Consider the following 14,482-nt stretch of genomic DNA (forward strand, 5'->3'; position numbering starts at 1 on the left):
TGGGGCAAGAAAAATATAAATCTCTCTTGAATGTTTGAATTATGCCTTTTTGCCTAAAGAGTTTTGTCTCTCTCTTTTTTTTTTTTATTTGGCCTGCCCTAATTCCTGATGTCAGGTCCCTAGGGTATCTGTGTTCTGCCTCATTCTCAGTGAATGTATATTTTATACAGTGTGATCGCACTTTGAACTAAAATAGACCATATCTAGAAACTGCTGGTACGGCTTTCCAAGGACTAAAGAATACGAGCAGTTTGAATTGCTTTTTGTCTCTCTGGCTTCTTCTTGAGTCAATTCACAATACAGAGATGTTACCATCTAGATTTTATTTGGGAAAAAATAAGGCACCAGAGCCCCAAGGCTAGTCTCCATACCGAGACTATTTGCCTAGAAAATGCAGACTATCTGAAAATGAAAGGGTCCTAGATGCTTACCTTCTGGTCTTTCTTCAGCTCTGGCATTATTTTTTAATTGAGGACAAGATAACTTTCAGTTCAGTCCTGTGTGTAAGCAGGCCACAAGCTAATTTCTAGTTCTCCCTATACTTTTGAAGTGTTTATTAATCTTGACTCCTATGTAAATTCTGTAGGGAGGCTGGCAGCAGAAGATTGTCATCTTCAGTTATTTAAGATGTGGCTAAAACTTCAAAGGCAAATTGCTCTCATAAAATCACATCCACCAGGCTGGCAGGCCTTAATGTCTTGGGTCTCTTCTTCACCCTACCCTTAACCTAGGGTTGGACAGAGGTTGAGATTATACTCTTTGCAAAGCAAGGAATCAGGTCTTAAGGGAGAACTAATTCTGATGTAAATTCTTCTTGTCAGGGATTTAAAAAACAAACAGAAATAGAGGCACAGGTGGAGAAACTGAGGCTATCTGACTATTGCCAAGCTGCTGAGACTAATCCTCCTGGACATTTCACCAGTCTGGTTCAACCGGAGCCCTCAGTTAGTTTTTGAATTTGAAATCAAGGCAACAACATTGCTAAGTCAATTCCAGCATGCCGGCTCCAGAACACTGTAACCTTTAAAGACTTGGGATTCCATGGGAAATGTTGTAGCAGCATTCCAGAGACCCACGCATCAGACACAGACATATGCATTCTTCCCTACAGCAGAGAGTGTTGGCCTTACTCCCTGACTCATGTTCTGCAAGGCACTGATGGCTAACCCTTCATAAGAAGACCAGGTCAAACAGAATCATTTCAACTTGAAGATCACCAACAAAGAGCCTGGGTTTAGTCATGTAGTTGCCCAGTCACTTGGGATTGGTAAATAATCCTGGAGTAGTAGTAATGAAAAAGGGGAGGGGCTAGAAAGGAAGTAAGATAGGTAGAAATGTATGACTTTTCTAACTTCCTGCTGGAAAGATACCATGAGAAATGAAACTCTTTCTGACTCTGAGGACCTTTCTTTGGCCATATTTGGATGTATATAATGTCATATGGCCACCCTCAAACAAACAAACACACACAGATATACACACACATCACCGTTATATCCTATATAGTTATTAACCATCCATATAATATACATTTTAAATGAAGCATATGGAATTAATCTACCTCCCTTTCATGAAGAGCATAGGCTGGGCAGGCAACATTCCATCCCCTCCCCACATTTCCAACGGTCTTTCCAACAGCCATTTTAAATTACAGAAGAGTCCAGGCTGGAATCTCATGGCATCAGCTGCCTATGGATTGCTCTCCAACTTATTGCTTCCCTGGTTTTTGGAACCCCTTTACCATCTTCTGGAGGTAAGACTCATATTAGTGGAATTAGAGTTACATGCCTGAAACTGACACCGGAGGCTAAAGTTTCTAAGTGCAGCTAAATAGTAACAGTAATGCTTTGTTTTCATCTAATATGGTGGGTTTTGTAATGGCCTCTCAGATTCTTCCATATCTTTCTCTTCCCCTTTCAATGGTTCATGGCCAGTGTGTCTTGCCCTTCTGCCTGAATATTTTGGCTCCCTAATCCAATTCCTTTATATTCTCTTTGCTTTGAAACATCTCTTTCAATGACTTACAATTTGCTCTACACAGTTGACCCTTGAACAACACGGAGGTTTAGGGAGGCTAACCATTCCCTCCAGTCAAAAAAAATTCGTGTAAAACTATACAGTCTGTCCTCTGCATCTGAGGATTCAATCAGCCATGGATTATGTAGTACTATGGTTTGTATTTATTGAAAAAAATCCCATGTGTAAGTGGACTCATGCAGTTCAAACCTGTGTTATTCAAGGACCGACTGTATATCTTTTACGCTAACTCTTTATGTACAACTTGTATCAAGATTATTTTGATATGATGAACAGGACAGACTTTTTAAAAAAGAAATTCCCAAACAACAAGTGAAATAATAATACTTTTCTTTCAGAAAACTATGCATTATGCACTTATCTGCTTTCCAATAGGGGAAACTGAAGCAGAGAAATTATAAGACTTGCTCTAGGTCATAGATAAAGATTGGGACTATGTCCTCAGAATCTCAGACTACTGCTTTAAAACTAAAGACAAAAGTGACTAAGGTTAGAATGACTTTGATTAGCTTTTTTCTTTCTTAACTTTTTATTGAGGTATACAACTTGCATAGTCTTCATTTGCAGATTTTCAAGGGCTTCGTTAAACAGAAAAGCCTAGAAATATGTTAGAAGTAGTGCTAATGACTTTGAGATATTACTGACTTCCCCACTCCTTCCCCTCTCCTGAGAGGCCTAAAGCCCCATGGAGGAAAATGAATTTCCAACAGCCCTGTGTTCTTCATTTAAGTTATTCCAGAGAAGCCTCCCTGGAGCATATGTTAGATTGTTAGTCTTTATGGGAACTATATGCTACCTTCTATTCCTCTATCCCAAGTAGGCTTGGGTTCACTCTTGACTTGCTGCATTGGAACCTCCTGGGTCATGGTACGAGGACCAAGTAAGGTTCTCCCCTTTATCCTCAGCAGGGTCAAAATTACTGCTGCCCATGGAGTCTATGGCCCCAGTAAGTTTTTTGTTTTTAGAATCACTTCTGTGATTTTATAAAAGAAAGTTGCCTCTAGCCTTAGGTTCATGTAATTTCTTTATGGGGCATACACTTTATACACAAAGGAAAGGCTACAGACTGGGTAAAATATTCTCTCTTGGCCAGTTGGTTAGTTGTGTCAATAACATTTGGGATGTCCTTTTGCAGAGCTCAGTACCAATAGTTACAAAAGAATAAGAAGTCAAGCTCTTGGTGGTAGTACATCTTGAAAAGATATTCATATAAGACAAATTAAATACAGTTGCAGAACAAATAAGAGCAAATAAGTCCACAAAAGCCAGTGCTTGGAAACTGATGGGAAGTGGTTTAGACTTGGGTGGAGTCAGTCTGTGAGGACTTTCTGGAAGAGGTGAGTTTTGAAGGGAGGGGCCTGGGTTTGTCAAAAAGAATGAGGAGGCCTTTCCAGCAACAATGCATGAGCAAGACAGAATGAGCAAACTCTAAGGGCCAAATGGTAAACAGGTTAGCTTGCTAAGACTGGAGAATCTATGTTAAAAGGTTAGGAGAAACAAATCTGAGAAAAAGGTAAGGACAGTTCACAGAGAGCCTTAAAAGGTTATATATCAAATTTGCTTCAACAGAGAAAAGGGAGCCTTAGGGATTCTTGCATAATGAAGATAACTTTTCAAGAAGCTGAGATACAGATGGATTACAATAACACAAAACTGGAAAATTAAAAAATAGAGGAGCTGCTGCAAAATTTTCCAGGAGAGAAAAAAAAAGGCTGGGTCCTAATGCCAGCCAGCTACAAGTCACTGAATCTCTGTGTGTGTTTTCTCATCTGTAAAATGGGGATAATGGTGTCCACCTAACAGAATTGTTGAATGGGTTAAATGAATTTACACATGAAAAGTGTTTAGTAAGCACTCAATACATTATTATTTGATTACTAGTTAATTAGATTATTAATATGTAATAATAATTATTAGATGATGATTATTTCTATGACCAAGTAGTAGTCATAGAAATGCATCCATATAACAAAAGGCCCCATCTCACATCTTAGTTTGCAAAGACTTGAATGGACAAAATTGAGGACAGCTTTTCAGTCTCTCCTAAAACGTGTGTAGGATTCGGGGGATAAGAGGGCAGGCCCAGTCTATAGGACTATACTGTCCAATACAATAGCCACTAGTCACATGGGGCTTTTAAGCACCCCAAACCTGGCTAGTCAGAATTGAGATGTGCTTTAAATGTAAAATATACACTGGATTTCAAAGCCTTCCTACAGGGAAAAAAAAACCTCATTAATATTTTTATATCGATTACATGTTGAAATGATAATGTTTTGGATATATTGCGTTAAATAAGATGTATCAATTTCAGCTTTTTTCTTTCTTTTTTTTTTTTGGTGTGACTACTAGAAAATTTAAGTTACTTAGTTGGTTCACATTATATTTCTATTAGACAATGCTAGTCCAATACCACTTTCAGCACTGAGTTTTGGAAATTAAGGGGCTGTACATGAGAAGGTTCTATAAAGGAGCATGGGGATTATAGATAAAATCTTGTCCTTGACACTTTAAAATGTATATTTAAATTTATACACATTTATATATGATTAATATGTATTTATATTAATATATACATAGTTCAATTTGCTGTATAGCTACAGAATTGAGGAAGCCACGGCTAATTTACCTTTAAAAAGGCCACAACTGGTAAAGTGTCTTTTATTTTTAAAAAGGTGAAACATATCTTATTTTGAACATTAAATCATGGAAACAAAAATCTTGTAACTTTTGAAATCACTCCTTCAAAGGTCCAAATTGCATTGGTTTAAGTAACCTGGATTATTAAAGGTTTTCTGACAAAATTCTTCATATCATCCCTTGAAGTTGCTACTTAAAATAGCAGGAATGATTATGAACAAAGAGACCCCAGTCAGGCTTTCCGTGATCTGGAGGTAAAAATCTAGTTTGGGGTTTTGCTCTGACTTAATATTTTAACATTTTGCCCTGACTGCACTGACCAACTGCATAGGCTTCAATTTCCAAAGACAGATCGGGGCGAGCTCCTCAAGCCTTTGCTCCGTTTCTCAAACCTTTCCGGGCTCCTTCTGGCTCGCACGCTGCCCCAGCTCGGCAGCGGCGCCGACAGGTGCAGCACGGAGAGCCGCCTCCCGCCCCCAGGGCGCGCCTGCGACCCCGCACCCTCCCGCCCCGCCGGCCGCGCCCTCGCCGCTCCGCCCCCTGCCCCGGCGCGCGCGCGCACACCCGGCGGGGCCGCGCCCGTCCGGCGGGGCCGCGCACGCAGCTGCCGCCGCCGCCTCCTTCCCTCCCTGCTGGCCCTCCTCCCCTTCCCTCCCCTCCGCCCCCTTCCCCGTAGGCAGCCAGCCCGCCCGCCCTTACTGCCTCCCTCCTGGCCCCTGGCGCTCGGGCTGGGTCTCTCTCCCGCCCCCAGGCTTCCCGGGTCGCTCTCCTCAGGCGGTCGCCCGCGCTCGGTGGATGTGGCTGGCAGCAGCCGCCGCCCCCTCCCTTGCTCGCCGCCTGCTCTTCCTCGGCCCTCCGCCTCCTCCCCTCCTCCTTCTCCTCAGCCGCTTCTCTCGCAGCCGCCGCCTCCACAGCCTGGGCCTCGCCGCGATGCCAGAGAAGAGGCCCTTCGAGCGGCTGCCTACCGATGTCTCCCCCATCAACTACAGCCTTTGCCTCAAGCCCGACTTGCTGGACTTCACCTTCGAGGGCAAGCTGGAGGCCGCCGCCCAGGTACGGCGACCCTCGGGCGCCGGGGGCGAGCTGCCGGGCAAGCAGTTAGGCCGCGCCCGCGGGCTGGGCTGGGGGCCCGGCCGAGAGGGCGGGCCTGGGACTGGGGAGGCCGTCTCGGGAACTGGCGCGCTCCTCTGGTGCAGCTGCGGGGCGCCCGGGGGGGTGTGCTCTGCCCTGCTGGGCTGGGGCCGGGGTCGCACTGCGGGGAGCGCCAGGGGAACTGGCGGGCCCGGCCCGTGCGTCCCTCCGGGTGGAGCACACCTGTGTGGGGCTTCCCCCCGACGCGGCCCTTCCGGGCTTGGTAGTGTTCTGGAAGACTGGAGGGTGTTGGGGAAGCCGGAGGGGTCATCGCAGTCCACGTTCAACCTGCGGACTCAGTTCTTCTGTTCTCCCTACGCCGCACGGAGGACACATTGGAAGGGGCGGTCATCTGGGACTCAGTCTGCCGCGCGTTAGCGAGGAGGGGAGATTCTAGAACGGGGAAGAGGGTGAGAAGGAGAATGTTAATCCCGGGCAGTCTCGCTGTATTCTCCTTGCCTGCTCTGGCCCAGAAGCTGGGTTTCCAAGATGATCCGCCCTCCTCCCCCTTCCCCTCAAGTGACAGTGCAGCAGTGACTTTGTTCTCTCCTAACCTCTGGAGAAGCTGAGGGAGGACCCCATCTCCGCGTTTCCTCCTATCTTCCTAGCTTTGCAGCCTTTGAAGCAGGTGGATTTATTGCTACAGCGATGGTTGCTTAGCAGTACCCTCCTCTGAAAGAAGCTAGTAGTTTTAGCATACCACTGGTGAAAATATTCCATTACTCTTCATTGCAGTTTTTGGTGAATCATGCTCCTCCCCTCCCCTCCCCCCGCAGATTATCTAAAGTATTGTTTGATTCTGGAGATCATTAGTATTGATGCCTGCGAAGGTCCCAAACAATAGACATTTGTGGTACCGTGTTATATGATGTATTACGTGAAGTCTGTAATGAAAAATGAAAACTGTTTAGTAGTTATCTTCAGAAAGAATGATGGTAAATGTATTTTGTTTCATTTCTTTTCCCCCTGCAGTCAAGGAGAAAAAATCAGTAGAACTCAACCTTAAAGAACAGGGTGTATGTAGCAACGAAATGAAAGAAATGTAGACTACCGTAATGTTCGAATGAATTGAAAGTTGGCAGTTGGTTTTGAAAGCCGAGTACTCAGATTGAAAATATATCTTAAAGTGTAGAATTAAAAAGTATGCTGTCAGATTTGGGGCACTTGTGTGAAAGCATGAGGACCCTATGGTTTGGCTCCATCAAAAGGCAAAACTTATCCCTGTGAAAGTCAGGTGATTTAAAATTTTTCCATGAAGAATATGAATCAGAATGAGTGCATCTTGGGTCTAATTTAGAATTTGAGAGGGTTATTTGGGAGACTATTTAAGCCAAGTGACTGGAGTGTTTGATATATATTGGCTAGGGGCAGATGGGAGGGATTGTAAACAGTAGTGTGTCTTGTGACTTGGCAAACCTGCGGGAAGAAGGGCCTAGCAATGAATGAGTTCTCATTGTGTGAAAAGATTAACATTAAAAAAAATCATGTGTTTCTCTACCCCAATAGTTGTCATAATGGGTTCATAATTTTGAGAGGTATACGTATCTAGAGAAAAACTTCAGAAAAAAATTGTGAATGAAGATTTTCAAATGATTATTTTATTGGGAAGTGACAGTTTTATTTAAGTGTTAGAGTAGAACAATAAGCAGTGACATGCTCCTCCTTACCCCTTTTCTGCTTGCTTTTCGAAAGAAATGAGAGATAGGTGGAAGACTGTTTTGGGCCATTAAGGGAGCACATGGTAATGTATTATCAGGGACTTTTTAATTTGATACAAGGGAATAAAGCTTTTTTTTTTTTTTTTTTTAGTAACATGAAGTTTTCAAAGCCTTTCTTTTTAGAAAATTTTTTGAGGCTAGTTGGCAACACAGATGAAAGATAGCATGATAATGGATTCTAACAAGTTTTATTAAAGGATGGTTGGACTTTTTAATTATACACATTACTACCTTTGGAAGTGTAAACAGGAGTTAACATTAGTAAAAAGTTAATATAACTAGTGAAGAGCGTATGTTGATATTTTTTAAATCCATAGATTGGAGCAATAAATTTAAACTTGTGGTATTAGGTAGTATCTGTGGAAATCTCAAAATGTGGGCAGAATTATATTTCTAGAAACCTAGATTTATAACTGGTTTTGGGTCAGTTCCCTAACAATTTGGAATTACATTGCACAAAGTATGCAAGTTGCTTGGTTGCTTTAGTTGCAAAATTTTATGATAAGCCCAGAGTGTTTGTACAGGTTACATATTAGAAACCTAGTGGATTTTTAACCTAGCCTGGGGTGTGGACTCCTGGGAAAGATGAAAATTACTCAGTGTGCACTGATTTAAAAAGTAGTTGTCTTTTACGTAAGTGAGTGTGGTCTAATTCAGCAGGTTTTGAAAGTGTGTTATCATGGGCCTACAGAAATGGGACATTCCGTTTCCTCTCCCTTAACATTATGATATTTGAGAGCAACAGATTTTTGTAGCTGTTTCAAATTCTGACTCTCTTGTTTTGTGGATAATTAATTAAAAAATAGATTACAAGTTTATGTGAGTGGCTACAGTTTCTGGTTATTAGCTTATAGTGGTTTATACAGAAATTCTCTTTTGGGAATATTTTACCTGAGCCAAAGAAATTAATTTCATCCTTCAAGGCCAGAAGTCAGGATGTACTAAACAATCCCTGGCCTCTACCAACAAAATATTCATGTTGGTGATGACTAAATTGGCACTTAGAGGAGAGTTACAGATACGGTAGATTGTTTGGCAGGCTGAACCTTGGCACCTAAATGGATGTTATTGTCAGCTCCATGTCATGGAATTTTCTGCCCAAATTTTGCGTATTTTCTATACATTTTGGTAGTTTTTAAATTACTTTAAAATCATAAAATTAATTTGTCCAGTATTGTGCTGGGTCACTAAATGATCTTAAGAATTAAATTTGAAGATTGGTCATAAGAAATTGAATTTGTTCAGAATTTCTATTCTGTTTCTTGAAATCTATGAGAAAACACCTGCATATGAGAAACTGTTTTATGGTAAGCTTTATCCAGTATCACCTGGCAATGAATTCTGCAGTGAGTTTTCCAGATAAATGAATCTTATCTTTTGAGGCACTTAGAATTTAAAAAATATTTACTGATCTGATGGAAATATTTATCTTTTTAAACTCCGTAGTTCCTCATAATCTAGGTTTGTTTCTTTTCTTCTTGTTTTTCTAAATACTGAACAGCATTCTGAACATGTCATTGATACTTATAGCCATAGATTACCCAAAACTGTGTACTATGATTTATTAGTTTCATACCTGTTCTTTAAAGTTTCTTTGTTTTCCTTACTCTCAGGTTATTACTTGCTTATTGTGCCTGTTGCTTCCTGTCATGCAATTTTTTCCCTCTTCTATTTTACTGAACTTGATCTGAAGAGGTCTGAGTAACCAAATAAACAACCTTTTTTGAGCTTAAATTTTTTTCTAAGTGAGGGTTTGATGGATCCTGTTCTGAGTGAAGGGTATGAGCTTTATTGTATGAACTTTGTATCATCCATTCTGGCTTCCATACAGGCTTTTTTTTTTTTTTAACTTCCTGGTTCTTGATAATTGATATTGTCCAATACAACCTGGATAAATGTGGTCCTGAGTAGTAAATTGTGAAACTTCTCTGAACTTTGCTACATAAATGAACCTGTTCTTATTGTAAAGTAAATCTTTCTCTAATCTGTATATGCATTAGTGGCAAAGGACTGAGTCTTCTGATAGCTGTTTTGTTAACTGAGATTAGTTCTCCAGGTCTTGGAGATTCCATTTTGAAAACCATACGAATATGTAGTTCTCAGTTTGTCTGGCCACTTGTAATTGCTTTAAAATTTTATTTTAAGTTAGGAAATATTTTAGAAATACAGAGAAGTAACCTACTATGCAGTTTTAGCAGATACTGATGTTTTGCTCCATTTGCTTTAGATTGTGCATAATGTTTTTTGGAAAATAAAATGTCACAGATACCATTAAAGTCCATTTCCATCTCTTCACACCCTCACCCCCAAGGGTGACTCCTCTCTTCTTTCTTATTATTCCTGTGTATAGTTTTAAAGTTTTATGGTATATAAAAGTAGCCACAGACTATGAATAGTAATGTTCTGTATGTTTACATATTATGTTTGACTTTCTGCAAGTTGCTCTTTTCAGTGTCTCCTTTGTTAGAAAACTTGGCTCAATATGTGTTTACTAATTATTTGCTCCTTACTGTCTTTAGAAATTAGAACCCTATTCCACGAAGGCAGTGATTATTACAAAATATTAAAGGTGAAATCGCTTGTTAGGCAGAGTGACTCAGGCTTTAGACTGACTGGTATTTAGAATTGTCACAGTGGAGATTTCCTTTTACTAAAATCTCAGAACTATAGCAATCAGAAGAAAACCTTTTGAGTCTTACTAGTACATGTACGGTGTATTCCTGAGTAATTGTAGTAAAGACTCATTTGGGGGAAAAAATTGCTGTCTTCCTAACCCTTAGGAAACTTCCATTGTAAAATTGTTGCTAATGGTCAAGCTGCTTCTTCAGTAGCACCATTACTTAGCATTTGGTTCAGTTGAAGTGCAGGCTGTGTAAGACTCCAAGAAGCCTTAACCAACCCTAGGTTTGAATCAAAGGCTACACAAACATTCCATTAGTTAATAGCATCAAATGGAAAAGTTGAAAATGAGCTTGTTAGCAACACAATTTAAATGCCAACCTTCACATTTTGCTTCTATTTTAGACTTGGAAACTGAAGACCTTAATGTTAAAATTCCTTTGATTTATTACTTGTATCTGAAGTAGTGTTGACTTACATTATTACCTGTGTTTTTGATAGTGGGACTTACAGGTTGTGTTCACTAACATGATGATGTGAATGCATGAGAAATCATACTGAATCATCAGATCATTGCTATTGTTGGGAAAGCATCAAAAAGAGCAGTGTAGTAGTTGAGCACTTAAGCATATGTGTAAGTTTACACAGATATTTTAAATTACATTCCTTGGACATACATAGAACATGCGGATATCCAATGTAATGTATAGTATGTGCTATATAATATAGCACATAGTTCTTAAATTTTATATCATTCTGATCAGGTACTTTATAAACTGTTAGGTGAATGCTGTTTAAATGATATTCTGAGTAACATCTCTATGATTAGAGCACATTTAATCTTGGTCTCTGTGCGTGTGTCTTAATAGTAACAACATCTATTAAGTAATTACTGTGTATCAGTGTCTGATACACACTTTCTATGGATTATCCTGTTGTTTAAGAACATCTCTAATATGAGACAATCTGATTTTTAAAATTTGAGTAGAGTTCTGTTACTAAGTTTTTTTTCTCCTTTGGTTCTTCCCTCCCACCCTTCCAGAAATGGCAGGACCCTGAAAAAAAAGTTAGTTGCTGTTCAACAAGCAGCTTAATTTATTAGTATAAACAAGTGGGTTTTCCCTAAACACAGGAGGAATTATAATGTACTTGTAACTGGATGTTACGCTCTGTGCCTTTCCAAGGTACACAAACACTTCCCCTCAAAATGATATAGTAGTAGTGAGATAAATGTCATTTGGCATATGTAGTGTTGTACAGGTATCTTGACATTGGTAGATTAACTGCTTGGCTACCATTATGAAATTCACTGTAGATGCTGATGGATGAAAATAGGGTTGTCTAGGTAAAGATTGAGATGTGTAACTAAGCCACTGTTGTTATTCTGTTGGCATAAACTTCAAACTCTGGAAGATTTTTATTCATTTAACCTTTTGGAGCACACCCCAGTAAATGCTTCAGTTCTGTGTTTCTGAATTTTTTAAGTCGATTTGTGAATAGGCAAAGAGTTATTTTTTCTTTTTGTTCAAATGTAGTGCTATAAACAGCCAGTTGGGACATAAAAGTTTTAGTGCTGTTTAGGTATGTTCTGGCGAAATAAACAGTGTGAAGAAATATTAGCACTTACAAAATAAAAATACTGTTCACTAAATGACATTTTTGTTTAGAAACAAGAAGATTTATGAGAATTTTTTTTTTTTAATGAGCCAAGATAGTTTCACTTTATGTGTTAGAGACTTTGGGACAATCTGTTACAGGCTTAGTAACACACTACCTATAATTTAGGCCAGGTAGTTTTAGAGTTTATGGTTTGTTATTAATAAAATGATTACTCTTAGGTATAGCTTTTTCATACAGATTTTATATTACTGTGTTCTTACCTATTTCTGTGGTCTGTTCAGTGATCTCAAGGCTTTATTGTCCTACACAGGGTTTTGTTTGGTCTACACCATGTTTTTGAAAAGTTTGAATTAGTTGCCATCAATTAAAAATTGGGACATTGAACAAGAAATCTGAATTTGTGGCTTTTTTTTTTTTATTGGAGGATCTGTCAACACAAAGTCTGTTTTTTTTAATACACAGCAATAATTGGTTGGTTCCAAGAAATGTCTACTTCTTCCTTTACGTATTGCCTTCCTTTATGCATAGACTCCACTTTGCCTCCTGCTCTCATCTATTTCATTGGCCTCTGTAAGCATTTGTTTATGATTTAGGACATCTGTATTTTTGTTATTTTTGATTTAGACCCAATATCTGAAAATGAATTTGAGGTTTTGTTTAACACGGCAAGTATATAAAAACAAGATACAGCCAGGTTGGAAAATGGGCAAGGGTTATGGATGAGCATTTTGCAGAGGGAAAACTTAATGGCCAAAAAAAAAAAAAAGAAAGAAAGAGAAAAAAAAAGGAAGAAAGAAAAGAGGCTTAGTTACCAATTTTACAAGTAATCAGGAACATTCTAATTAAAACAACAGTGGAATTCCATTTAATACCCACTAGATTGTCAAAAATTTTTAAGTTTTTTGGAGGTTGCTAAAAGTGGGATTTCTTTATTCTTTGCTTATGGCAATGCCAGTTGAAACTACTCTGGAGGCTAATTTGGCGATTCTTGGTAAAGAAATCACGTACCAAGGTCTTTATTATAGTACTGTTTTACATCAAAAAAGTGGGAATAAGCTAACTTCCTTTAGGAAGGGAGGAAATGGATAAATAACTGTGGTTAATTTATAGAATGGGATACTACTATGCAGAAGTAAAATTAATGAATTAGATCTGCATGTATCATCATTTACCCATCTTATCCATCTCAGAAACAATGTTAAGTGAAGAAAAAAAACAGATTGCAAAAGGTTATAAACACTTTGATACCATTTGTATAAGATTAAAAACATTGCTGATCGTTATACATGTAGTAAAAGTACTAAACATACATGAAAAAGGTTAGGATAGTGGTTATTAAGATAGGGAATAAGGAAAAGAGGACAGGCCTTTCATTATGCTTGTATTTTATTTTTTTGGATCTAAATCAAATAAGGCAAAGTCTTAAAAGTTTATTTAATCTTCGTGATGAGTCATTAGTGTCTGTTATATTCAAAATGTTTCCTTGGGAAAAGAAAAAATTTCAGGTGTGTTTTATGAAGTTTTGACATAATCTATGATACCATGTTTCTTCCTCTATCCTTACAGAAAGGCCTTACGATGGATATGATGTGCAGGTTGAAATGCATAATTAGTTGCAACATATAAGACATGTTTTCTAATTAAAATGTTTTTAATTAAAAAAATTTAAGAGGTGGTGTTAAGTCAAGGTTTAAGTAGGAAAGATGGGTTTTATTTTGCTCATTGGTCAGATATTTATTTATTTTTAGAATTTTATTTATTTATTTATTTATTTATTTATTTATTTATTTATTTATTTATTTATTTATTTATTTATATATAATGAAGGTACTGGGGATTGAACCCAGGACCTCATGTGTGCTAAGCATGTGCTCTACCACTGAGCTATACCCTCCCCCGGTCAGATATTTAAATTCTATGAAATACTTAAGTATTTATTATTGCTTTTAATATAAGTTGGAAAATGTGAACTGCTTTGGATATTTAAAAATTAATCATTTATTTCTACCATTGATGTGTAAATACTTAGTGTAGGTTATAGTGACGTCTGGGTTTTTGAAAAATTTCCTATGACATACATTAGGCCAAGATAAACATGTACATATTAATCTAAGCTATTTTTTTTTTTCTCTGTGAATCTAAGCTATTTTTAACACTGTTGGTTTTCTTTTTTCACCTTAGGTGAGGCAGGCAACCAATCAGATTGTGATGAATTGTGCTGATATTGACATTATTACAGCTTCATATGCACCAGAAGGAGATGAAGGTAAGAGCTGTTTTCTGTTTTAATTTGAGCTCTCTGTGTGTGTCTAATATGTATTTGTGTGTGCTTGTGTGTGTGTGTGTGTATAATACATACATTTTCAGAGTAAGGTATCAATGTTACTTTTAGAGTTGGGAAATTTTTTAGGTGTTCATAATATAATCTGACTGTGCTATGAGATGAAATGTAACAATTTTAATTCTACTTGAAACATTAGCTTATTTTGTGACCCTAGGCAGATCGCATTTTCGTAAGTGTAAAATGAGTAATACCATTCATACAAAGCTGAAGATTTATTTTAAAAATTAAGTACTTTGAACATGAAAGGTTTATCAAGGGGCTTAGTTTTCTTCAAGTTTTTTTTTTTCCTTTTGAATAATAGATTAAACTTGAAATAGTAAGTCTTATAATTGGGAGAAAAATAATTGCTTTATGAGATTGAGTGTGAAGGTTA

The 14,482-nt window shown here is 38.3% G+C and overlaps 1 protein-coding gene across 3 annotated transcripts in view; it reads left to right on the forward strand.

Annotated features, from left to right (window-relative positions):
- Positions 1 to 1,671: 1,671 nt before the first annotated feature.
- Positions 1,672 to 14,482, forward strand: part of NPEPPS (aminopeptidase puromycin sensitive) — a 92,068-nt gene continuing 79,257 nt past the window's right edge. The window contains exons 1-3 of one of the 3 annotated variants that reach the window (XM_072938852.1): positions 1,672 to 1,753; positions 5,562 to 5,730; positions 13,947 to 14,031. In XM_072938852.1, the coding sequence (XP_072794953.1) occupies positions 1,692 to 1,753; positions 5,562 to 5,730; positions 13,947 to 14,031 (316 nt within the window). In that variant the 5' untranslated portion in view covers positions 1,672 to 1,691. Of the gene's footprint in view, positions 1,754 to 5,293; positions 5,731 to 13,946; positions 14,032 to 14,482 lie in introns of those variants that run through there. The other 2 variants (XM_072938851.1, XM_006214219.3) reach the window with 2 other exon arrangements.

This window comes from Vicugna pacos, chromosome 16 (assembly GCF_048564905.1).
Source record: "Vicugna pacos chromosome 16, VicPac4, whole genome shotgun sequence".
Lineage (NCBI taxonomy): Eukaryota > Metazoa > Chordata > Mammalia > Artiodactyla > Camelidae > Vicugna > Vicugna pacos.